Raw genomic sequence first — 27,267 nt, forward strand, 5'->3', positions numbered from 1 at the left:
ACCCATTGAATGAAAAATTTCCACAGAAGGCAGCCTGTCTTTCAAAGCAGAGAAAAACATGTTGGGGGCTGGATTTCACTCTCAGAGGTAGACAGAGGACTTCTGTGGACTGTGGGGCTTCTAGAAGCAGAATTTGTCAGCTGGTGCCAGGGGGAGCTGATCTTATGCTTATCTGATGGCAAAATGTAGCTCACAAACTGCTAGTGTTTCCCCAATGGTGATAGGTGAGTGCGACTCCAGAGCTCTATTGTATCAGGTTAAACACACATGTTTCCAGGCAAGTTTTCTGAAAGTGGCTTCTAAAGGGAGAAGAACAAAACCCTGAAGTAGAGGAATAGGTGCTGGCCCTGATCCGGCAATGTGACATGCATTCAGTAAATGAGTGAGATCTGCCCAGCTGTCTGTTGGCCACAGGAATGGTTGAAGTAGCCTCTACTGCAGGTTGGAGAACTCCTCTTGCCGGAGTGGGCAAAGAATAGCAGTGAGGGAATACTTGCTATTATAAGCATGCTGGCTACTGGCCGGCCATGTATTAGCAGTTCTAGAGCTGTGAAGCCATATTTCCGTAATAAAAATGGAAAATAATACCTATACGGAGATGACCTCAACACCGCAACTGACTTACGGTTCCTTACAGTGATTGTTTTTGAATCATTTAAGGCAGAGGGTAAGAAGGTGGTGCTGTTGCCTGAGACATCTATTTAGGATGAATTACCAAAGTTTGGAGGTAACTGGTTTTTAACATTTACCCATTGTTCAGGGGCTTCTGAGAGTGGCACACCCCTGCTAGCTGGCTGGTTGGCTAACCTGTGAAGTGACAGTGACATTTAGAAAACCTGGATGATTTTGATGCATCCCAGCTCAGTAGCTGCTTGGAGCACAATGCACCCTTTGAAGAGGTTGGAATTTTATTTGTAGGCTTCTGAAAAAGAAGGGAAGACCATAATGTCTCCAGAGAAAGCCATCTTATGGGGGTCTCATGCGCAGCAGCCACAGAAGCAAGACATTAGCTGAAGGCTTGCTTACTTGCTTGTTTTTAAGCTACAAACAACATTCAGAGATACCCTATTTCTTTGATAGCTTTCAGCACTGGTTGTGACCAAAGTGAAGTGCAGAGGTATGGAGGGTTTTCTGTGCATGAATAACTTTTGTATTAGTTTCCACATGGAGAGGAGAACATAGCCATAAATGCACGGGTAAAATATCAAGCAGAGATTTCTCTCCTTAAAGACAATTGTGTTTGTTTCCCCTCCTGCTAATTATATCCTATAAATCTCCTACTCTCCAAACTCAGACAGTAACATTTTGTTACCTACATTCTGTCAGTAGACTTTACAAAGATCTCTAACACATGTTATAAAAGTTATTGCTATAGTACTATATATAACAGCTTTGCATAAGAGAATAGAAGGCTGCCACATTTAGAAAATGCAGGTGCTATGTAAGCCCCTTTCTGAAAGAAAGAACTTAGCTCAGTTTCCTTTGAAGAACCAGAGACTTGAAATTGAAAACTGTATTAATGCCATTGTCTCCTTGTATCAGCAGGTTCCAGAGAGATTCCTGGAAGTGGCTCAGATCACGTTACGGGAGTTTTTCAATGCCATTATCGCAGGCAAAGATGTTGATCCTTCCTGGAAGAAGGCCATATACAAGGTCATCTGTAAGCTGGACAGTGAGGTCCCTGAGATTTTCAAATCCCCAAACTGCCTACAAGAGCTTCTTCATGAGTAGAGAGTTCAGCAGCTATTTATGAATGTATGAAAGTAGCAGTCCCTTTCTGATGCCCAAGTCATGTGTGTCTCTATTTTAATTTCATATATATGTGTATCGCATACATATATATGTATATGAAATTAGACTGTTTCCCTCCTGGGATTTAAGTTTTCGTTCAGTTCCAAGGGGATGGTTATTTTACTTCAGCCTTCAGTTTACTTTTGCCCGAGACCCTTAACATTTGGAGAATCAACTGGGTTAATTTTCAGGGAGAAGAGTTTGGAAGCGTGCAAAAGCCTGTCTTAGCAAGTTAGGGCATTATGTTTAAAAATGCTTTGTCAGATTTATTGCTTGCTGCAAAGTGGCATTTTGTCTTAGTGAGACTAATGTCATGGCACAATACTACAGACAATGAAGTTTATATTATGTTTATACTGCTAAAGGTCTGAACTCTGTGGAGTCACTTCACAAGCTTCGAGCTTTTTTTTTTTTTTAATTTTATATGCTTTTTTAACCAATAACTAGATTTTGTTTCATACTTCAGAAAACTACAACATCTTTTTTAGGTACTCACTCCAAGAAGTGATACCCAAAAAAGCAAACCCTATTCTTCATGCTTTCCTTACAGAAATGATGAATACCCTGCACCAGTAATCAACATGCCAGGTTGTTGCTTCTCTAAATTGCAGCAAGGGACATTTGCACAAATCAAATACCGTTCTTGCAGGATGAGGCCAGTAATTCATGCACAATATTGTATCAACCACACTAATTTTGGAATATGGTCAGCTTGTTAAAGCGGAAGCATTTCACTCTCCATAGAGTAAAAATGAAACCTTCAGCGTCCTATATTGCCATGTCTTGGTCTTGAAGTGGCATTAGTCCCTAAATTTATTCTTTTCTTAGTCCATTCTGCCCCCAAATGTCCCCTTTCCAGTATACAAAGTTTTCTGTCTGTATTTGACATCTGTCCTGAAAAGCACTTTCTGAATGATCTTAGATGTAGTAGAAGAAAGGGTCTTCACCTCACATTGCTGAGGCAAAGGAAAAAAAAAAAACAACTTGTTTGTAGCTGTAAAATATAAGTAGTCTTTTCCTAATCAGAAGAATAAAAATCACATTTTCATAAAAGTGTATCAAGCATATACAAAAATCTCAGTGTCCTCCTGGCTATGCAGGGTTCAGATAGCCAAATTGGATTTATAAAATTACAGTAAGTGCAGCTTTAAAAAAAAACCTATTTGAGCAATGTGCTGCACTTGTCTTCTGAAGCTGGAGCTAGTCTTGACCAAAATCTGAGATACAGTGTAAAGTCCATGATGGACCTGGGTTCGCCTGAATGCTATACCACGATATGTCAGCAGATGGAAAGAAAGCTAGCTGCTAGTTCTCATGCTTTCTTCAGTGGCTCTCCTTTTCTCACGTTTTCAGAAAGGTATCGTCTCCAGAAGTTTGGGGGAAGGTTGAATATGCTATGGCACTCTGTATTTGTCATTTTTCTCTGTCGTCTTTTGTACGGATGCAGTAAGAATTTATTGTTATCGTCAATAGTATTTTCCCCTACATAATTCAATCTGAATCTAGAGGAAGTTCCTAATTAGCTGCGAATTATATTTAGACCATCGAGAATATTGGTATCTTATTTCTTTATTTTAAAAATTACATTTTGACTTTGGAGAGTGAAAGTTTACCCATGTGACTGAAGAGCTGACCTGATCATTGCAATTTCACTTCATTTACAAATACTGCTGATAGACAGAAATGTATGAAAGCAATTATTGTTAGCAGAAAGCCTTAAAAACCTGCTGACTTCAAATTAAACAGCACAATCCTACGATTCCCTGTCATTCTTTTCAAGCACTGGCAGTATCTGTGGAGTATAGGCAATGCAGACAATAGCATGGGATGAAGTGCCAACATTTTCACTATGCATTAAAAGCAAAACAAATCTTCTTGATCTTAGACTCCCTGAGAGTACCTGATACTGTACGTATCCTTACAGTAGACAGGATGTGGGTTTTTCTTTTCTTTTCTTTTTTCTTTTCTTTTCTTTTCTTTTCTTTTCTTTTCTTTTCTTTTCTTTTCTTTTCTTTTCTTTTCTTTTCTTTTCTTTTCTTTTCTTTTCTTTTCTTTTCTTTTCTTTTCTTTTCTTTTCTTTTCTTTTCTTTTCTTTTCTTTTCTTTTCTTTTCTTTTCTCTCTTCTCTTCTCTTTTCTCTTTTCTTCTCTTTTCTCTTTTCTTCTCTTTTCTCTTTTCTTTCCTTCCATTTTCTTCCATTTTCTTTTTTCCCCCCCCTGTTTTGTTTCATTTTAGGTTTTTTTTTTCTTTTTTTCTGTGTGTGCATGATTTGGTAAACATTACACTTCATAAAGATGTAAATTACACTTCATAAAGATGTAACTCCAATGAATTCTGAGTGAGAAAGAATGAAAATTGTGTTCATGCACTTTTTTGATTTATGGGAAGAAGTGGCATAAAATGCTCAAGTTTTAATACAGGAAGTTCATCAGTGGCATACCATCAGATACAAAATATAACACTGCATTGTCACCTTGGACATAAGAAAGCAAAGCCATACTTTAGTCATACTATGTGGACATACTGCTAGCTACCATCTCAATCTGTGGTTTTACCGTTACTTTTATTATGTTTATTATTCTTGTTGTTATTATTATTATTACTATTATTACTATTATTATTATTATTATTTGGCTGCAATGTGATTCACATATTCTAAAGAAGTGAAATTGTGTACTCAACACTTGATGTTGTTTCATTTATTTATTTATTTATAAGTAGCATAATCTCAATAGTAAATGAGGCATAGGAATTAAGAGTAGAAATTTCATCTTAAAAGCAAAATAAAAAACTCCTTCGTCTGAAAAAGGAATACACAATAATTTTATCATTTCAGTGATGTGATTTTTCTGCATTTTACAGCCATATTGCCTTTGTGCTTCCCAATACACCTAAAATTATAAATACATGGCATAGCTCCTACTAAATTTTAAGTAGAAAGCGGTTTCTTTCAAATGATCTCAATATTATTTCAGTAAAAATGGCTAAAAGGCAGGAGGCTACTTTTATTGTAATGAAAAGTTTACATAGGGAAAGAATTTCAAAATCCATGTAGAAACCCCATGTTGCCATTCATTTATTCCTAATTCAGATTTATTTCTGCATATAAACTTGAGGTTATAGTCTGTGCCTAGACCTTCAATGCACCAGCGGAAGGATAAAAAAAATCCTTCAAAATACCAGTTTTTCCCCCACAAGTACAATTGTTCTTGTGCCTTCTGTGGCTTACAATTTTCATCTTTTAAATTTTATTTTTCAATTACTACAGCTGCAATAAACACTGATTTTTTTTTTCCGGCTGTTTGACATAATGTTGATAGCTATGCATATTTTGTGTCTTTTTAAAAATTAAAAAAAAAAACAAAGCAGGAGAATACGTTTTTGAAGAAGAGAATTTTTAGAACAGTTTGATAACGCAAATTATTTTTTCTCAATTGTTTGAGCAGCATTCAAGTTTTGAAAATTCTTGTAGAAGCCAATTTTTTGTAACTGTGGTGCAAATCTTGTGTTTTCTTAGCCTGATGAAAAGTAGTATAGAAGCAATATTTCATACGTGACATATGTGCATATACATATACATACGTAGTGACACACACAAAGACAAAACGTGCGGGTGTATGTATGTATATATACACAGAAACACACACACACACACAAAATATGCGTATGAAGTGAAAAGCTTACCTTTTTCCTATCTAGATTAAGAACCTATTTTAGACATTTGTTATGTTTTGTGAAAAGAATGTTCTATTTGAAAATACAAAACATTTAATTCTTACTGTATCTCTGGTTGTTTAATGGGAACGTTTCACATTTAATGGTAAACACGTGGAAGATGTTAGAATGTAGTAATTATTTAAGAAAGTGTTCACCCATGTATTCCTGAGGTTTGCTTTGTGCCTCTGAGTATTATTTAATTAAAGTGTTTTAAGTTTGCAGAATCTTTGTTACTGTACCAGGTATGTGGGTGAACATGGAAAATCGAGGGGAACTTTTATAAAGCAATGTAAATATTCAACCTTATGGCTGTTCTTGCATAAAGACATAAGACTTTAATAACTACATTCTGAAAACATCTGTTGAATTTATAAGAAACACTACAGTAACTGTATAGATAGTTGAAAGCATTCTTGAAAATCCAGCTCTCTACTTTTAAAAGTTAAGTCTCTTTCATCAGATGTCAAGGGAATGGGTAATACAGTTTCTGTAAAATTGCAGAATTTTTTTCTATGTATATGAAGTCAGTTAATAGAGAAATTTTTTTTCCACAGGTTAATGTTAATTAAGAAAAAAAGGTGAAGATTTTGTGGCTTTAAAGATAGGATTTTCACCAGCAGCATTGAAAGATTATACATATATATATATACAGAAAGATATATATATATATTAAAAATGGAAAGTGGTTTACAAAACCCCCAAAATGAGCACTGTACATGAGAAGTGAAAGCAAAAACTATATTTGCCATGTGTATTATATAGCAATCATTGGTGTTAATAGTGCAAATGTTTCCTTCTGGTACCAACTATGTGTTTGAAAATTCCAATACGCATTGTTTTCAAAAAGCTCCCCTTAAGGAATGTAACTGGTTTATATGAGTAAGCAGTTACTGTATTGCACTTAAATGTTCTGTTGAAGGAAATGCAATTTTGTTTTCTGTAGAACTGTTGGTTGTAAACCATCTATAAACTGAAGCTAAAAATGCTCATATTTAGAGCTGGGATGAAAACTGGTATTTAACCTTTGTATCTTCTTAGGAATATCCTTTTTAGTGTATGAAAGGTGGTGGCACTATGACTTTATTTAGTCTCTTCTTCTGAGCCACAGTCACCTCTCTCCCGAAGCAGCCACCTTCCGAATGCACAAGTGTACTGGGGTATGTAGAAACAAATCTAGAAGAAACAGCGAGCTTACATTTTTCTCTAAAATCCATCCTTTCTGCATTAATTGTACCACTCGAGTGAGATATTAGACAAACACAATAACCATCTCATTACCATGAAACGTGTAAGAGTCAGTAAGTAAAAAAGAAGGAAAATAAAAAAGCCTCTTTAGGTTGGTTTTAATGCTGCCCGGAAGAGTCAAAGGTTAAGGTTTAAACTGATATTGTCCCAGCCATTACTCATATGTATATAGTTACAAAAGTGACAAAACACTGCCTTTATATTATTTAGCAATATGTTGTAAATAGCATTATTAAGCTCTTTTTTTGTAATAAAGACCCTTTAATTTGAAGATAGTACAATAACTGAACTGATAAAGTCAATTTTTGATTTTTTTTTATTTTATTTTTTAGCTAGAGGCAATTTCAACTGTGGATTTTTTTGTTGTTGTCTATTGTTCTGAAGACTTTGCATAATTTATTGGTTTAATTTATCCTAATTTATTTGATGAAGGTGTACAATTTTGTATTACCAAGGATGTACTGTAATATTAATTGATGACAAGGTAAAACAATAAGACTCCCCTGTCCGTTTGGAAAAAAAGGTGCAGTAGACAATTGATTGAAAAACGTTACAATTCTAGCTTGGCAGCTACTAAATTTAAGATAAACACAGGAAAAATGTTGGGGGGGGGTGGATTTTATTTTGTGTGTTTAAAGCTTTTGTATACTCTCCAGACTTTTACCTTTTTGCTTTGTACCACTTAAAGGATACAGTAGTTCAATTGCCTTGTGTGCCTTCCATCTTCTCTAAACTGAATGTATGTGCAGTATATATGCAAGCTTGTGCAAAATAAAATATAAATTACAAGCTCATTGCCATTGTTTATATTTATTTCCAAAAGTTTATGTTGCCCCGTATCAAGAGGTGACCCACTAAACCTTTCTGCTGCGGCCAGGCTGTGCCTCACACTGTAGTCCTCTGAAGGTTTTCTTTTCCCCATAGTTCGAATTATTTATTAATGAACCTGCCGGCCCGCTTGCAAAATGGACATAATGATTTATCTAATCCGGTGTCCTACCTCCAGCACCGGCGAAGATAATGAATGTTATTTTGCAATAGTGCAATAGTCTGTCAGACAAGGAATAACTCCCTGCAAGAGACATGTTATGTCCAAGGCACAGACAGCCCTTTAAATTAAATGTAGCCAATGTGAGCTAGAAAGTACTTTCATTTATGATGTTTAATCATTTCCTGCATATACCTGCCATGCTGCAGGTCCTGCAGCAGGGAGTTCCACAAGTTGGGTGAATGTAGAATAGTGCTTGTTTCGATGTGGTTCACATTTGTTCCTGTTATCAATTTGCCCTTGTTAATGGTAGTGTCCAGATACCGTTCCCTGCTCTTTTTCTTACAATCTATCACTCTTTCTTGGATCACTTCCTTTTCAAGCTGTATAATCATTAGCATTATATATAACTAATCTGTTCTGAAACATTTCCTCAAAATGCAAGTGTCATTTGTTCATTATTTTTCTTTACTACTTTGCTATTTCTGCTGTTTCAAATGTATCTTAAAATTTTTAGTTTGAGTGACCCTTTGATTTACGTTATCATCTGCGTTTCAGATATAAAGGGTCTCTTTTTGGCTCTGAATTGGTGCAGATGGCAGTAAGATGGTAGCTTGTTTGGATCACAAAACTGTGCAAGAATTTTCCGATTTTGCAGAAGGAGCATGTTAAAAATATGTTTTCATCTGAGGTAATTTGTTTTCAGAATCTTCCCTGATTCAGTCTCAAGACACTGTAGAGCTGAGCTGGAGCCTGAATCCAGCTTTAGCTACACTGTAACAACCAAATAAATACTTCATATCTGCAACAGCAATTAAAACTCCATGTCTTTTTATATAACTGGAGTTGCATTTGCTGGGCCACATGAACATCGGCTGTGAAGGAGGTCTGTGGAAGGTCACGAAGGTGCATCTATGCAACTAATGGTCATTTAAGTGTAAGATCTTCTCTGTTTCTACTGCAAACAAATTGCCTGTCCTAGTTCACATCTGTCCACGTTACCAAACCAACATACGAGAAGCGTTTTCAGGGCAAAATACCTGACATTCTCAGATAATTTCTTAAGGAACTGGCTGCCCCACAGCACTTAGCAATAGTCCATGTATGCAGGAGGTTGCTAGTACCATGGCATGGTGAGCAGGGCAGACTGCAGCATCTGAAATGGGGAGCATGTCAAGGTCCCTGGCTCATCTGCTCCAGGCAGGCTCCAGCCTTGAGGAGGTCCTCTGCCAATCTTGGTTCAGAGCAAGCACAGGCATCCCAGGAGGGAGCTGTTGGGAAACCATGACAATGCTTTCCTTGTCAGGGGGAAGCCAAAGACAGAGTGAAGAGACTAAAACCAGGCAGCTGGTTAAGCATGTCCTAGCAAAGGCTTACAAAGGCAGCTACAGATTACATGGAAGGGCTCATTTTTCTCTTCGTATCAAGACTTAACTAGATGAAGGAGAGGGAGATAATCCTCAGGTGCCCAGTTAATGGACCAAAGGATATGAGCTGCATGGGTAATTGCTAGCTCACTCTGTCCCCTGAGCAGTTTTTCTCTCAAATATACTAGTTGTGTGAAATACAAGACACTATTTGCCATTTTACTCTGCAGTGGAAAGCACACAGATCTCGAAGAAATCCTAGCTATTGGCATCTCAGAATAATGCAGGAGTTCAGAGCTAGACTGGAACTTGGCAAGCAGTCCCTGTCATTGCAGAGGGCCAAATCAACTTTCCCAGGCTTCAAGCACCCTGAAATGATCCAAATTCTGCAGATCTGGCCATCTGTGCTTGGAAATCCTCAGTTCCCCTAATACCTGGAATTTTTACAGTAAGGAAGAGACTATGTTCTAGCTTAAAAATAATAAGAAGGTAATGAATCATCCCTGACAAGGTAAATAGAGCAATTTTATGTCACTGGGACCATCACTAGGAATTGGGGTCTTTTACATGTCACATTACTGAGAAGCTGAATGTAGAAGACTGCATTTTGTGAATTTGAGACTCTGAAAGAGTTAATTGCTCTCATTTTCTTGGTCTGTACCCTTATTTATGCCCAGTCTACGTTGTGCCAACACAATTTCTATGGAGATGATCCCTTCTGATCCAGTCTTCCCTCTTTGTTAGGAGGGAAGGGGAACTGACGGGTGAGTTGCAGCGTACGACTGACTCCATTTAGGAAACAACGGCAAACAGGTCCGTCACTCTTTGCAATGGGTTACAGCGTTTCCCCAAACAGACTAATTCAGTTTTAAAATATGGCACTGCATTTATTTTAAGAACACAATATGGAAAATAAATTAAATCTTTGCTAAAGCTTATTGTTGAACAGGGATGGAGGGCTCCTGTGGACATGGCAGAACTGCTAGATAAAAAGCAGTGGGGGGGTGGGAGGGTTGTTTCCCTGCACGGTCCAAGTCTGTGACCCTCCAGGCACGTTGCAAGGCCTGCCTGTTCTCCCAGCTTTTCAGGGCCAGGGGCATTTGGAGAAGCTGCCTATTAATTGGTGAGTGCAGAAAATCCATCAGTTGCTACAATGCTCATTTTTGTGTACAGCTTATTAATATCGCTAGCATACATGTTCCTCAAAGAGGTGAGAGAGGTATATTTTATTTACAGATTACATTTTTTTCAGACACTCAAATAATTCTTGTTGGCTTAGGTTAGCCTGGCTCTTTCCAGAGCTGCAGAGCAGAGTGAGACACCAACTCTTGTGCACAGAAAGGACACCCCCACCTCGCTCCTTCCCAGACTCTGGGAGGCTGTGATTGCGTTTTCATGAATAAATCCTAGGCAAGTGAATAGTGGTACTTTCCCATTTATCTGGGAATCAGTGTGAAACAAACAAACAAACAAACAAGCTATTTGCTTCACAACAAAACACATGAAAATGAACTGCTGTTCGCACTCAAAGGCAGTTAATTGCATGCACAGTTTAATTTTATTCTTTAAAATTAGACTTAAGGTTGAGTGTCTAGCTAGGCAAAGGAAAGAAAAAAAAAGGAAAAAGATGGCACTGATAGCTAAAGAAATACTATGTGTTCCAATGTAAATATGCTTGCAGTTTGCAAGAGACCTGCCAGTCAAGCAGCTGTGGGAGGTAACAGGGGAGAACGCATGAGAGGAAAAAGTCTTGTGGCAACAGTGGCCAGTTTCATTATGGCCACTGCCAGACTGTGAAACAACTCTGGGGGCTTGAAATCCTATTGCCTATTAAAACTGGGCATGACAGCTCTTTTTTATGCTTCACCAACCAGAGATGGAACTGTGTCCTAGGGGAAATAAGGAAAAATATTTATTACAAGTGTTTAACACCTTTTAGTACAAAACAACCCTAATATGCAGCACTCAAGGATAATTCATGCCAGCACATGTAAAACCAAGGGGAATCGCTTATCAGCTCAATAATTTGGTCAGAGCTTTTAAAGGAAGAGATGATGCTCCAGTCAAAGCTCTGAGCCCAGATTTCTCTGAAGTAGAGGTAGTTTAGATTTTTTTTTTATTATTATTTTTACAATTTCTCAGTAACCGACACAAGGCTCTGACAACACACCCATCGCTGGGACTGTGTGGCTGCCTGGCTTGGGCTGAAGAGTGGCTGTTCAGACTGGAGACTTACATGCCCCTCACGCATGGCAATAGTTGTTGGCGTATTTAAGAAAGCTGCAGAACAGTTAGGGGTGGATCTCGAACAGTCCACGAGGCTGAGGTTTAAACTGCTTTAAAAGCTTATTTGAAAAAAGTACAGCTTGAGCCTGCCTTACATTTCAAACACCCTGGAAGTCAAAGGACTCTCGGGTCAAGGGGTGTAGCTTTCCTAATAAAATGTGTGTGTTTAGAAGCGGCAAAATAGAAAATGAAATTCACCACTTCCTTACAGGAACCTAAGCGTTACGACTTCCCAGCTTTTGGTGAAGCCTAGAGCTCAGGCAGGGAGCTTCATTGCACATTAAGTGCCAGAGGAAAAAACCTCGAGCACTTTCAAAAGGCTGAGCTCAAAGCTTTTCACGCAGCCAGCTGCGTGTCCCCACTTTATAGACAGCGAAACAGAGACACGGGACGGCGGCACCTCCTCCCTGGGACCCCCCACCTGCCTGCTGCAGAGCCAGGAACAGTGCCTGGTCCTCCAGCCGCCGCCGAGCACCGGGCCGCTGCCAGCCCTCCGCGTTACTCATTAACGCTTGCTGTTACTTGTTAACAGCCCGAGCAAGGGCTTCCTGTGCAGCCCTTGCAAAGCCCCCGGTTTATATTGCACAACCGACAACGCCGCTGCCATTCCTGTTTTATTTCCTAGCAGAAACCTTGTTTTCTGGCATCCTTTTGCATCCTTGTGAGCAACCAGAGCCGATATTTTAAAATACTGTTTACTAGCCCATTTGGTTTTGCAGAACTTGGGGGAAACTACAGAGAAATTGGAAAAGCCTGTGCAAGGCAAGGATTTCTCCTTGCCTGTCAGCCAGGTTGCTGCCTCTCGGTGCTGGTGTGCACCGTCAGGAAGGGCCTGCTGTTTAAACAGTGTTTCTTCACTTCCAGAAATTTCCAGAGGATTCAGCAGACCTTTACCAGGCCTGCAGCTCAGCTGTCTGCTGGCTGCAGCACGAGGAGGTGCAGGGCGGCTGACCCAGCTGCTGGCAGGGACCACACTGGGAAAAGAGCAGGTTGAGGGGTGCCACGGTGGGGCAAGGGGGGAAACCTGGCTCTGCCAGGAACGACCCTGTGCAAAGGGCCCGGCGGATGGGCACTGCCCAAGGCCACATAAGCTGCTCCTTAGTCTGGGCAAAGGCACCAAGGTCCACAGTGCGGCCTGGGGGGGTGCTGCAGGGTGGCAGGGGCAGCAAGGGTCTGGACGCCCATCGCAGCCACAAACTTTCTCAGCAGCAGGGTGAAGCCAGTGCCCAGCGGTGGGCACTCCTGTCCTTCGCACAGCTCTCTCTCAGTATTTCCAAATTTCTGCACCATTCTTATGTGTCTTAGGGGGAGAGAAGTGTAAATACTGTGGTTTTGACAAGGTAAACATGGCAGCAGCCCCAGCAGATAGGCACACATGTCAACCCCAGTGAACGACCAGCACAACTACCCTATGGTTCTGCATATAGTGATATATCACTTGCAAAATTCAGGAATTGTCCAAAATGTGTTACTTTTCATTGGGTTTTTTTTTAGACAGGTAGTACCAGCAATATATAATAATTATTATTGTTATTATTAACCTTAAGGAACTTTGTTCTTTCATAAACATAAATGAAGCGTATTTACCCTTAATCTGATTTGAAATGTCCTGACAAGAGGATCAAAAAAGTGCAAGATAGCTATAAAACAGAGGAGAAAATGGAGAGGGGGTGGGGGTGAGGGGGGTACAGTGAGGGTGTTGACTGCAAAAGAAAAAAAATTATCCCAATTCTAGCACTGCTGGAAAAACGTGAAAGTTATTGCTGCACAAAGAACCTCTTGAACTGCTCTGCCTTCCAAAATTTCTACTGCACTCTCTGCAGTTACTTGTGTATGGCAGAAGCAGCATCTTTGTATTATATGAACAGTCTGCTTCATAATCAAATACCATCTGTCGCTACATCTGAACTTGTTTTCAACATCTGTGCGTTCTGGTCTTAACAAAGCTTTAAAAACTAATTCAAAAACTTTCACAGATCACTGACTAAATATGTACATTTACCATCTTTCATATTGGTTTAAAATATTTCTTCTATAGCTGCATCCCCTTGGCTGGGAATAGTTAAGATGTATACACTGAGTTGCTTTATTAAGCTTATTTTCTAATGGCCTTGGGTAGCCAAGTGCAAAAGAGGGACACTTGCTCAGGCACCGAGAGGACCCATCATATTCTTTCTTGGTGCCAATACAGTCCCTTTCTGCCAATGAGAAACCTGAAAGTTGATCAGCTACCATACCCCAATTACTCAAAATGACACTACAGATAAAACTGCAACCAAGGGGAGAATCAACTGTATGGCTTATATGCTGCTAAAGTGTGTCTGAACAAATGGTGAAGTAAAATCATGAGAGCCCTCAGGAGGATAAGTACGTTGTTACTTTGCACATGCTTCAGAAATGTGAAGTACATCTTTACAGAACTTTTGGCCAACCCCCTGGCAGATGTTGACCAGTTTTGCTTATGTATACATCAGTTGCAGAACACTAAAACAGAGATTGGAAATTTTAATTTAGTCAAGGCAGTTGGGCTAAAATGATGGCTTTTGTTGAAACCATTAAATAGAGCTGCCTAATGAAGTACAGTACAGCACTGGCAAACCGAGCCCTGATGAGATGCAGCAGCTTCCAAACTGCAGCCCTGCAAAGGGGAAGAAGGAAGCTTGCAAGTCTTTAACTGAAGTGGAATGGCGACAGCCCTTGTAAAGCTGCGTTTGATTTTGTGTTTGAGGGCAGACGCACTTGTACATTATCACCCTGACATTTTAACCATTAGTTGGAAATGTGCCGTTGCAGTTCCTGCCATATATTTCTCAATCCTATTTGTTAGAAAGTGAGCTAATAGACAGTGTGATGAAGTGATCATAAATTCACTTTCAAAGGGCATTTGGGTTCAGAGCCTAAAGATTGAATATGGCAAATTCTTAGGCACAGGGAGGAAGGTGGGGGGCCAGGAGGGTCATTCTCACTGATGGGTTCAGTGATTGATTCCACTACAGAACTATATTTGCCCTTTACTTGGCTGTTTAACACAGAATAGCTATAATAGGTTCCCGATCCATTATTCCTCTTCCTGCTAGGGTCACTATGAAGCTGAAAGAAAATATAACCTTGGCTGTGATAAAATAAACTTTAACATTATCAGGTGTTTGGAAATTGGAAGGTGTCTGATTGCTTTATATAGGATACACACAAACACACACGCATACAAAGGGTTATAACATAATCCTCTGTGCCGCCTCTGACAAATGGTTATTACCATTCAGTATTGGTTTTTTGCTCATGCAATAATATGGTGTCATGCAAGTCCACACAGCCTTGAAATTCTTCTTATTATACATAGCCTTCCAAAAATCACACGCAGCATGCTGCTTTTTCAACGGTGATTAGCAGCATTTTTTAAAGATAGGTGGCTTAGAACAAAATTTGCTTTGAGAGAGCAAAAAATTATCTGAAATGCAAGATGAAAATGAGTGTTTTAGCACAAGGCAGCCCCAAAATATTTTCAATAATTAGAAGAGACTTATGTTCCATTTCACTGTTTTATGTGTTATATAGTATAGAGCAAGTGCCACCGTAGTTACGTGTTTGTCAGCATTTCCCTTGTAAATCCTGGTTTTCCAGAGGGTTGCTATAACTTGCCAATTTCAAATCACACTGGGCTAACACTCACTATACACATTGTCAGCCCAGATGCAAATTTCTGTTGTTGTTATTACCAAAAATGAAATCAAGTGAAGCTGCTGGTTTTTAGTTCATGGCAAAAGATAATAATTTGGAGGTGGCAGGGGTGTGTGTGTGCTTTTTTTTTTCCTGTTGCTCCTAGTTGGGATTTTGTTGTTGCAATGGTCTGATTCAAATGGGTTTGTTTTGAAAGGGATGTGAAAGGAAGCTAGGGTATAAATATCTTTATACAACCCAAAATATAAGCAGCTCAGGGAGAGAAGAGGGCAGCATTCTCATCTGGTACAACTTACTCACAGTCAGGCATACGGTGTTCAGGGGTACACCTCCATCCCAAGCTTTGGTTCTATGTTGTAAAGGCCTTAACGTGCTAATAAAGGTCCATTCAGCAGCCAAGTTCTGCAACAAAACACAAAATTGGTTGACTTATCTGGAGCAACTCTTGCAAAGCACAGCAGCAAACCCTGGCCTCCTCCTCACAGCCTTTGGGACCAACTTTTGGGTGCCTGCAGGACCTCATAAACACCACTGGCTAAACCATGAAGAAAGGGCCAAACCTCCCCTTTAACATCCCCCAAACCCTCACCACCCTGCACAGGCACAGGAGAGCACAGGACTTTGGGGCTGTACTTCCAAATATCATCTGCTTGCCAACAGAAGGAGGAGTGCCTCCTCCTGCCAGTCCTTGCTGGCCCCAGCAGGACTCAGGCCCTGGGTGGATGCAGGATGAGGGGGAAGAAGAGAAGGAGGAGAGGGAGGTTCAGCAGGCACCACAGACTGCCCTTCTGAGATACGGGGCAGAGAACGTAGCAAGCTGAGCACAAAGAACTGCTCTCCACACATAGAGAGTTGGGGCCACACAGGTGAGGAATTCTTGCCAAATCGACCAGACTTTTCCTGTTTTATTTGTTTTTCCCTTCACTTTTAATTAACTAAAATTCCTTTTCAAACTTACTTAAAAAAAACAATGCTGAAGCATTGCTCTCTCCCTATTGATTGAGTCTTTTACTATTTAACAACTGCTTGGTCTTGTTAACTGCAGAAGGCTGTGCTGAGATGCTCTCAGCTGCTTTCCTCTGAGGATATAGCCCTCCATTCCTCTGAGGCACCAGCATGTAAATGCAGACAAAAAGCAGATTTTTCCCAGTGTAGTCCAACAGTATATTGTAAGAGTAAGTGGAGAAATAGGCCTAAGGTCAAAGGAGGAGCAGTGCACTTCTAGATGTTTACAAATCTAGAGGGTTTTCTGCAAGTAAAGAAATGGGGAGTCCCTGGGTGAACAGCTGTTACCAACTCTAAACTAGAGAGGATAAAAAGTGGTGATATCACATTCCAGCTGCCTGGAGAAAGACAAATTAGATAAAATGTTCGTATCACTTCACAGATATCCACAGGTCTTGCAGTACTTTTAAATCAGACCCTCAGCTGATGTGACTTGCAGTGCTGTCAGTTGTGGGATTTATCTCACTGCTGTTGGAGGTGTGGGGTATGGCTTGTGATATTTTTGGTGCTCTGGACTGAGAGACTAAAGTCAGCAGAAGGGACTAGGACATTAGTAGTGTTATATCAATTTGTATCAACTGAGGTTTCAGTCTGCTTATAGTAGCAGCAGGTTAATTTTATAAGCCATTGCTCATGTACCTGCCTCCAAGATCTGCAGTAATCAGAGCTACCCCATACACTACTTCAGCATAGAAAACAAGGTCCATATTAGTCACACACTGTTTTCCCCACCTGAAAAATGCTTAAATAGATTCCACTTGAAAACAAAGGGCAATTTCCTGCCTACTTAGAATCAAGCTAGAATACCACTTTTTTTTCTATATGAGCCCCCAATTTCTGTATATTGATGCATTCCAACAAATTCAAGCTTTGACAGCAGAGGATCCCAGCTAAATGTAAAGATTTCTCCACATAAAAAAGAAACTGGATTTGCCCTTTATGTAAGACACACAGCAGATAAAACCAATAATACCTTATCTCCTCCCATGACTTCCTGGCCAGAAGCACCAGCAATATATATTAAGATATCAATTGACTGTTTATAGGATTAAGTAAGGAATAGCTGAAATCAGTCCTTGATTTTATTTGAGTTTAATTCATCCAGTCATAGATCTGTCTGGTAACCACCTATAATAAATAATAATAACACTAATAACAAAGCTTTGCACTTTTACAGCATCTTCCACCAAAAGCTATCTTAGTGTGCTTCATAAACATTACTCTTACATCCATTCCTTCAGTTCCTTCACTTTCTCCTCATCTTTGTCTGTAGAATCTTCAGTAATATGATAGCATGGATAGCCTTACAAATAAACTAAGGCAAGATGTTATTTCAATGAACACAGAAAGACTGAGGTAAAGTTATTTGAAAAATATGAGAGAAATTCAGTAGGTTGGGGATGGTATATGTTCATTTTGCCAACATATTATGTGCTCAGTTAAGGATAAAGAAAATCCATACATTTTTCTAGGTCAGCTGATATTTCTTCTATTAAAGGAATATAAATCAAGGAATACCACTAAGCATGTCTTGTTTCTGAGACAAAAAATGAAGAACGTCAGTGAAGAAAATTTGGAAATATATGGGATTCATTTCTCCATGACAGATAATATTTTCTAAAATCTCTGTCTTATGATCACACATTTCTCATGTAAATAAGTCATGGCATTGAAAGGTGACAGAAGATGTAGGTATGGGGTTGCAGTTTGAGACTCCCTGGAACAGCAATGCTCTCTTTATCTATGGTTATATGGCAGCTAGCTCACTAAACACAGTTATGAGACAAGAAAAGCTAACAAATACTGTTATTTGTTACCTTTAAAAACCTGCTGCAGGTATTGTCTTCAGAGTCCTGAAATGACTTCAGAACTGGAAAGAAGAGGCTGTTTGCTCCAGGAAATCCACCCCTGGAAGCTTACCCTGTCTCCAATGGAAAACTTCCTAGGGGGAAATTCCCTCCATACAGATAGCCAGCTCAAACCCCATATACCACTAAGCTTGTGGCAATGTCTTCTTCCATGTAGCGCTTTAATTTAAAGTGAAGGGAAACAAAATTTAAAAGAAAGAAAACACCTGAGAACACACAAAATTAATGCAAGAAGGCAGATTTGGAGGAAAAATGCACAGTCAAGAAGTGTTTTCTAAATGGAAAATCCCAATCTTTCACCAGTATCAGAGGCCTTAGTCCTCTTGCAGTGGGTTAGGTTTGAATATTCTCTCCACAAAGAAGCTGCTGACCCTATGACTAAGTGGCTGTTTTCTTTGCTGTGCACCACCATGCCAACAACAAACTCAAATCCAGGCTTGAATCAAGCACGAATGGAAAGCTGGGAGAGGTACAGATAGCAGAGGGAAAGGGGGACGGGCAGTGAGCTCCAGCAGAGGACCAGAAGGAATAAAAAACCTGTGGTCCGTGCCTCAACTTCCCCATCCATAAAATACAAGCAGTAGTATCTTCCTGTGCTAAGTGTACTTAGACAGGCTGTCTGTGTAAACATTAAGATAACTACCAGCTATTACCCCTTCAGTAATTTCATTCTGCCCTTCCCCCTTTTCTCAGTATGACAGCAACCGTAGCACTAGCCCAGTAATTAGATATTCTCATGCCTCAAATTCCCTGGTATTTAATTTTTATATCATTCTCAGAACCTATCACATATTTGTTTTGATTTATTCAATATTGATCCTTTCTCTGACTTTCGAGCAGCTATCACCTTCCCCGCCTGTTCCCAGGGAATCTGCCAAGCCAGCAGTTTGTGATTTTGTCATAATACATGTGTTTCGTTCTCCGAGTGGCTGTCACAAGCTTCTGGATCTCACAAATGTTACATCCCCTCTTTTTATTCACATGTTCTGTATATTAAATGTTCCCAGAGATGGGCCTTTTTTGTGTGGAGAAGCAGGGCTTTTTGTATCAGTTTGCAGGATACAAATCTAAACCTGGTTTAGTGGAGGAAGAGGAGCTTGATTTTTGCTGTATTTGAATAAATGCTCTCATCCTGCTTTCTACAATAAACTACGCACACAAGAGTTGAAAAATGAAACCTGACTGAGGCGAAGCTGGGGCAACATTTTCTGAAGTATCTAGGTGACTTGGGCACGTTTCACTTTGTTAGCAGACACTCTCATTTTGCTTGCTCTCTGTAGAACTTACCCAAGTGCCTTCCTCATTTCAGAAAATCGGACTGAGATATTCTAAACCACCTTCCCAAATCTGTTCTTTGTTACTTCTGAGTCTCGCAGCTGGTGGTCTCCGCCGGTGTGGCCATGACAGTAAGGCCACACATCACCAGTCAAAGCATTGTCCACCTAGGAGCTAGCTCTTTCCAAGGGAGAATAAAGCAAAGCCTGTACCAGGCTATGTTGAGAAAAGCACAATCAAGGGAAGTTTTCATTCCCCTCTATTTGGCTTCGTCTGGAACACTACCTCTGGTTTTGAAACCCCGCTAGTCAAAGAGGATGATGAGAAACTGTAGAGGTCCTAGCAGAAGGCTACCAAGATCATTAGGGCTAAGGCACATGAATGTTGAGGAAAGAATGAAGCAACTAGGCTTATTTAAGAAGGTGAAGAGGAGGCAGGGAAGGGAGGTCTCTAGTCAATATTTGAGGGGCAGTCACAAAGGCAACGGAGCTGCTCTTCTTGGTAGTGGAAAGCAGTAAAACAAGGAGCAGTAATGGTGATCTGTGGCTCAGGAGATTAAGAATAGACATTAAGGAAAATTTACTCACTAGAGGATTAGCACAGGAATGGGTTACCTGACAGCCGATATCTCTGTCCATCGAGGATTTCAAAACTCACTGAGGAAAAAACCAGAGGTGACATTAGCTAGCCAGTTAGTAATAGTTGTGCACTGAGCAAGAGGCTGAGCTTGGTTACCTCCAGAGGTCCCTTGCAATTCATACTTGTAGGGTTAAAAAGCGTTATGGGAGTTCAAAGGAACTTTTCCAAGGAGTCTTCTGAGAGTGTACACGTGTACACTAACAGAGTGAGAAATCAAACAGGGTTTCCAATACAAACAACTTCTCAGGATATTCTGCCTTCAAAGTCAAGCTCCTGTGATCTCCCCAGGCATTTGAGAGATGAAGTAGGATAGAATATTGCAGTCTGAAAATAATAGTCCCAATGTTGTTTACATTGAAGTTTTTACTCTTATCTCCCCATAAAATTCTTGTACAATTCAGGAAACCCCCAGCTTTCTGCAGAAGCAACTTCCAGCTTCCTCCTAGTTCTCCCCCAGACTCTTTTTCTCCCCGAACTGTTTTCCCTGCTTGTGAAAGTTTTCTTTCTTTCTAATTCTACATCCTGACATTATTTGGGTTTTGCCTCTTTTCTCTCAGGAACATGCCATCTTGTGTAAACCTGAGATCTGGCTCCTTATCTCAAGTCATGTCCACTCACAGCAGCCTCAGAAATAATTGGTTAATTAGAGGCATATGCTCGGGTGCTGTGTCCATTTCAACAGTTTATGCTGTAGCACTCAGGGAAGCAACGGTGAAAGAATCTATCCTTTTCTATGGAGAGATATCTTTGTTTTTGTACAACCCCATGCAGCTTACAAAGTGAAAGATGGGTTTGCACAGGGAAATTCAGAGACGGGGCAGACTTTTCTATGGATTCTTTTCAATAAACGTTTTGCTGCATTACCATTTCTGCTATTGCGTCCAGTGTCACCAGGGAACAGTTCAGCATAAACACCTCCTGAGGAACCGTTCCAGAGCCTAATGCCAACCTGAGACAGCTGCTGATGCTGAACAACATCATCAAGGGCCCACTGTCCCTTCCTGCCACTCCTCCTCCTTCACTACCAGTGAAAGAACTATGAAAAGACCAAGAGCTGGTGTACAGCCAACAAGAACTAAAGATCTTGCAGCTGGTTGTACCACCTGTGCCTTGTGAAATTCCAGCCAAAACAACGTCCCCTCCCTCCCCTCAGATAACCCCTTTATTAAAGAGAAGGGCATAACATTTGATAACTTCATAAGCAGGAGTGACGCGTGACCAGCGGCAGATATAGAAGGCAATTGCTCCTGCTATCGCTAGTGGCTGTGGACAACTGACCATCTTTTGTGGGTGTGCAGGGCCACTCTGGGTGAGCCATCTAGTACGTTCAAATCCACACACAGTGTGTAAGCCACATTGTGCCAGATATATATAGCTGTTCAATGCCACCCTGCTGAGCCAGTGCCAGGACAGATCACATGGTGCTTGCTTTATTTGGGCTGGTTTGAGGGAAATGTACAGAATCCAGGAGTGAAAGCGCTGATACATGCTACTCTGACACAAAAGAAAGAATCCTTCACTTAGGGCCATAGAGAAATCCAATGTTCTGGATTCCCCTGTTAATATCAAAGGGCTTTATATATACATAGTCAGAGCACATTGTTTCAGGCCAAGTTCCACCACACAGCTCTGAGAGGGGAATTTTGCTTGAAGAATGCTAGAAACGGGTCTACAGCCGTTAACGGATAACATTCTTCAAGCGGCAAAGTATTAGGCCTATTTGCTTTTATCCTTTACTAGCCATTAATGTTTTGATTAATAATTTTTAACTGGACTAGAAATGGGAGGGGAGTACTGCTAAGATGGAAATTATGCATCTTCATTCCACCTCATTCACGTATGTGTGTCAATTTCTATGTTTTCACACATAGCACATCCCGCTTGTGTCCATGTCATTATTCAGATTCAATAGTGATGGGTGCTAGAGAGAAGAAGACCCTAAACAATTATGTCTGGGTACAACCAGGGAATTAGTTGTGATTAGAGTGCACACCCTGGTGACACTAACAAGAGACGTGATACCTGACTTTTCATGGACACTTGGTCTAAAGAGAGTCTCCTGATGCCAGCAGTAGCCCTGCCTTCAAACTCAAAACTGACCAGCTTTGACCCTACTCAGTGAAGGGCAACAGCATTCGTATACAGTGGCTTATTAGAAAATACCAGCATTACAGCTTTTTAATCCAATTAAAAACATTTGGCACTAGGGTGATCCAGCTGGCAGTGCATGGATCCATACCTAAATTGTGGAATGGCTGTGCCCATCCCACCATGGTTGCCTCAGCAGAGATCAAGCACAGCTGCTAGAGTGGTGCTGAAAGCTGAGCACCTCTGCTGCGTCTCTGCCCAGCCAAGGGTTTCCAGGCATCACCTGCAGGCAGGATTGCTGTCTGGGGCACAGCTGGAGGCCAGGAGGGTGGGCATCTCCTCCACCCAGCCCACAGCAGAGAAAGGTGGGCTAGGGACAGGAGCAACAGCTCCTCTACCTGAGAAGTTTGGTTTTGCCCTGTATGAAGTAGCTGGAAATCTGTTGTCTATTAGAAGCTGATCTCCTATTGAGGGTCATTGAATATTGTAGTGGAAGCACTGGGAATATTTTTAAATGACCCTTCAAGACAGGAACTACTTGTCAGGAAGATTTCATTTTGCATACTTGGTTCTCTCTAGCAATTTCTGCCACAGAACACGTACTCTTCCTTCTTGATTCCACAGGGTGGTACCGAGAGGAAATACACCATGACCTTCATCAAAATAAGAAATACCATTAATACAAGTCCTATTTTTTCTCTTCTTTCCTCACAGAGTTAAGAGAGGCGCAGGAATCATCAAATTAAATGGCTGGGTCAGCTTAATGTAATAAATCTATTAGTTCATATCATCATATATTTGATTTATACTACCCTAGACAATTACTAGCATGTCATTTCTTTGTTTAGGGATTTTTAATTTGAAAGTGTTCTAATCCTTAGTGTCAGCTGTTCCTGGTGGGTGATGACATATCTACTGTGAGTGAAACATTCTGATGACATATAGAGTGTAAGAATCAAATGTCATAAGCATAAATATTTAAGCAATAAGACATGACAGGTAGAGCATTTCTTGGCGATTATCACACACCTCGGGTGGTGTCATGACAAGGCATTTGTCCAAAGGCCAACTGATTTTAACACACTAAAAGTAGCATGAGCGCCTGGAAATGTGCTGCTTGAAGTGTCTTATTGACATTTTTCCTTCTCTTGATGATTTCTTCATTTTCCAATAGGAGCCCCAAGGAATTACCATTTCCTTCCTCCAAGACAGGGAAAGCTTACCCCTTAGAAAGATCTGAGCACCCGGAGCTACCTGGAACAGGGTTCTGAACGAAGATGGACCTAAGCCTTAACAAAAGACATGTGCTGACCACATTCACAATCCGAGTGTAGTATTGAAATGGCAGGTCTGGCACTTCCTACTGTAATAAGTGCTTTCTGAATCAAGCAGACATAGTCGGCATGGCAATGAGGAGCCAAGCAATTTCTTTAGCAACGTTCAAATTACAGACAGCATTTGAGGAGAAAATACCATATCATCTTCACTTAGAAGTTGCTTTCTATAGTTACTTGCTCTGCTTTAATAGCATTAACTTTTCTATGAAAGATGTGAGGATATGCTGTGAAATATAGCGGGGTGGTCTTGACTGAAAGTAGCATATAAAATACATAATTTCAGAAGTTATGGCTTTTGTTCAATCCATCCAGTACTGCCAAAAGCCAAACTGAGATAAACCAGCCTAGCTCCTCTATGAGCAACTAGACCAGACATACCCCTGGAGCTCTAGTTTCTTGGGCTGCAGGACTAGGTTCATTTCTGTCTGAACTGGATTATGTTAAAAAAAATATTATACACAAAAATAAATGTTGTGAACCTTCAACACCTATAGCATTTTTTACCTATTTGCTTGCTGTGTAAGAGAGGAAACATATGGAGGAGTTTCCTAATTTGGCCAGGTCTACACCATCCATGGTGATTTCTGCTGTGATCACAATACCTCAGCTTTGTGCATGAGCATTCTGCTGGGCTTCGTACAAGTAGGTGGAAAAATATATATACACATCCAGCGCACCTCACTGAGGAAAATTATGGGCTGCATTTGTGGTATGAGATTAGAGTTACAAAGCCATTTTTAGGCATAACTGACTCCCTCAGAAACTCAGTTCCTTGGCAATGCAAAAGCAGAGCCTGGTTTTAATTTCACAGATTTCAAAATTGTGCTGAAATTTTGGTTTTGAATTGAAAGAAAAATCCCACATCCTTTTCTTTTACCCCCACTAACCAGAGAGCTCACTGAAATAATAACGAGCAGTAGCAGTAGCCACAGCAGCGTCTGCCTGCTCCAGCTGAGACACTGGTGTTTCTGTGAGTGACTTTCAGGCTAGTGTTAAGGTAAGCCCCATTTTTTGTGAAGAAAGAGCCATCCTCTCTGGTCTGGCTGCAAATCTCCCACTCTTCCTTCCTTATTTGTAGCTCCACAGCAGCTTCAGCAACAAAGCTCAAGTTTGTTCCCTAGCACTGAAAATACCGGTAGCGCTCAGCCTTACTAGCCTTTAACAGTCAAGCCACAGGAAGGCCAACAGGACCATCTCATGCAACAAAGTAATAGAAAAATGCAGAGATAGAAAAGACACCAGCAAAGTTTTCTTTGTGATCATTGTTTAACACTGTAAGTAATTAAATATTAATGAAAGTATGCTACTTTCATTTTGTGAGCAATTTAATTCAATTAAAAATAAATGGATCTCCTTGGCTCAGTGGATATACTGATATTCAGCACTGCCCTTAACTTAGTTTCAACAGCATTTAACTCCAGCACAGCACAAAGTACAGTGACTGAAACATAGCCCCCAGCTAGCATCATTAACTCTTTAACTCCCAGCGGCATGATTCTGTCACCCTGCTGAACCAACACAGCCCCTCCCAGGGAGTATTGGCTGTGCTGTTTAACTTGCAGGAGCAGTAATTTATACCCAGTGTGTTAGCAAAGATATCTTGCACTGGGGCACTGTTTTCTTGAAAGGAATCCATTTCAGAAAGACTTAGCAGGCCTGCATGGGTCTGAATCTACTAGCATGCCGTGATCTGGTTAAGTAGTATATCTGGGAACTTCATGTCACATAATGTAGAACTATTCTTTTATTGCGCTGAAAGAGCTGTTTTAGATTCCCTCTGAGCCCATAGGCCATGTCTTTCTGATAATAAGAGTGTTATCAATGCTTTAATATTGAACTCAAATCTCTGCGTGAGAGAGCATCTAAGAGCTATTACTCAGTGCTGAAAGCAAAACCCAACTGTTCTGAATGGGGAGGAAAATGCCAATCTGTTGACAAAAAGTTAAACAGAGGTGAAATCTAAACTCTAGCCAGCATTTTACAGCCTTAACGCATTGTTAACTTTTCATCTTATCTGTCAGGAATAGGAAACTAATGTTTAAAAACAATGTATTGCTTTTCGGGCAAGGTCAGTATTTGTTAGATTTCAGGGTTATGCCGAGCATAGTCAGCCAGCACTACACAGCAAGAACTGCTCCAGCACCCATGGGCTGAGGTCTTCCAAAAGTTAAAATGTACAAATCATTTTCATTCCCATTTTTTCCACGCAGCCAAGAGGAGCTCTGCTCTGACTTTTTTGTTCGGCCTCTGTTTTCACATGTGATAGTGCTAGTGGTAGCTGGAGGTTAACATCTTTCAAAAGGTGCTGCTGAACAAACCCTAGGTCAAAGAAGCAGTTGCTTCATTTTGCTTCTGGGGGAGCTTGGGTTCAGGGTCACTCAGCTCTCTTCCAGGGGCGAGGTCCAGATTTGTGCGTCTGCCCCTTGGACAATGCCGGGCTTTGTTTGAGCAGCAAAGCATCCTTGCTCAGCCATGCAGTTCCCAAGGAGCTGCGTAGGTAAGATAATACAGGGGAAGTGGAACAGAGAGTCATTCTCTGTGCAAGAGAGCCAGAGATCTCACTCGGAAAACACAGCTCAAGGATGTTTTCCCTATATTCTTTTATGTTAAATAATCCCACCTCGTATACTTAGAAAACATTTGATCCATGGGGCAATTGTATGGACTAGCAGATCATGATGTAATTAGAAACAATCTGCTTGCAATGTCCAATGTGCAGCAAAGAGGCCAGCAAGAGAAAATGAAATGAGTTTCATACAAAACAAAAGAGCTTCCAAAAACATGTGCTGTGTGTGCTGCCACAGTCATGAATTTGCTTTCCGGACAGATACAGCCCTTCTCTTTCCTTAGCACTAAACATTCAGGTGGGTAAGACTTGTAAGCCTTTCTGTGCAAGAACTAAAAACCACCATGAATATCAGTGTAGGTGAAATTTTGTGGAAATCCTAACAAAAGAGAGGCTTTTTTTTGTCATTCACAGTGAAACAAAATGTATTTGTCATATCATTAAGAATATTTGTGGGTTATATGCAGATAAGCAAAATACCATTCAGTGAAAAAAGGCAACACAGTACAACTTAGGTGATCAATCACACAGAAAAGCTTAGAAATTGCAAATATTCAAAAATGGCCAGCTTTTGAACAAGTTGTAGACATAATTTTGCTTACAAAAATAATACTTAAATACAGTCATAAAAGCCAACAACAACAAGAAAAAGCACAGAAGGTCTCGTTACATCAGCTATGAATTATTTGACCAGCTCTAGGTGAGTTATGCTTTGTACCTTCTGTCCCACGTGCTTGGAGGCTTCCCAGCTTGTTTTAATCTCTCTAAGCAAATGAGAGCCCTCAAGGCTCATTAGGGCTATTTACACAGTTCTTAACTAGAAAAAATTAGATCTACAAAAATGAATAAATAAATAAACTGATGTGAGGTATGAATGGGAAGTCATGTTTAAAATCGATTTCCAAGTCTGCTACCAATGTGGACCTCCCTGGGGCTACTTCAAAGAAATAGCCAAGGGGTGAAAAAGGAAGGAAAAATGTAAAAAAAAAAAAAAAACAGGGTGAAAAAATGGTAAAAGTTAAGACTAGGATTGGTGACAAATCAGAGGTACAAAAGTCTGTAACAAAACAAAAATATAGCTTAGAGAAGAAGAGAATCTCATGACAAAGGGATCTCTGATGCGGTCTTGGCTCTCCTACGGTGGCCGTTTTTCTGATCTTTACTTCTGCTCTCTATTTGTAAAATTAAGCTAATGGCACCTTCTTTTTCCTCCAGGTTATTGGTTCTGTTTCTCTAACTACGGGCTAACTCTTATTCTGGATGTGCACTCCCGTGGTTATTAAGGGATAAAAGCAGAGACTCTTGTTACATGGGACTAGAGGAGCATTTACAATCATATTGATCTCCCACACATGCAGGTGCAGCTACTCACGGCCAGCCAGTTCCTGCCATCCATATACACATGTTCCTTTGAATGG

The 27,267-nt window shown here is 40.4% G+C and overlaps 1 protein-coding gene across 5 annotated transcripts in view; it reads left to right on the forward strand.

Annotated features, from left to right (window-relative positions):
- The window catches only part of PROX1 (prospero homeobox 1), a 50,044-nt gene extending 42,498 nt beyond the window's left edge, over positions 1-7,546 (forward strand). For 3 of the 5 annotated variants that reach the window (XM_064446225.1, XM_064446224.1, XM_064446223.1), the window contains one exon: positions 1,543-7,546. In XM_064446225.1, the coding sequence (XP_064302295.1) occupies positions 1,543-1,731 (189 nt within the window). In that variant the 3' untranslated portion in view covers positions 1,732-7,546. The remainder of the gene's footprint in view (positions 1-1,542) is intronic. The other 2 variants (XM_064446228.1, XM_064446226.1) reach the window with 1 other exon arrangement.
- The last annotated feature ends 19,721 nt before the right edge of the window (positions 7,547-27,267 follow it).

This window comes from Phalacrocorax carbo, chromosome 3 (assembly GCF_963921805.1).
Source record: "Phalacrocorax carbo chromosome 3, bPhaCar2.1, whole genome shotgun sequence".
Classification (NCBI taxonomy): domain Eukaryota; kingdom Metazoa; phylum Chordata; class Aves; order Suliformes; family Phalacrocoracidae; genus Phalacrocorax; species Phalacrocorax carbo.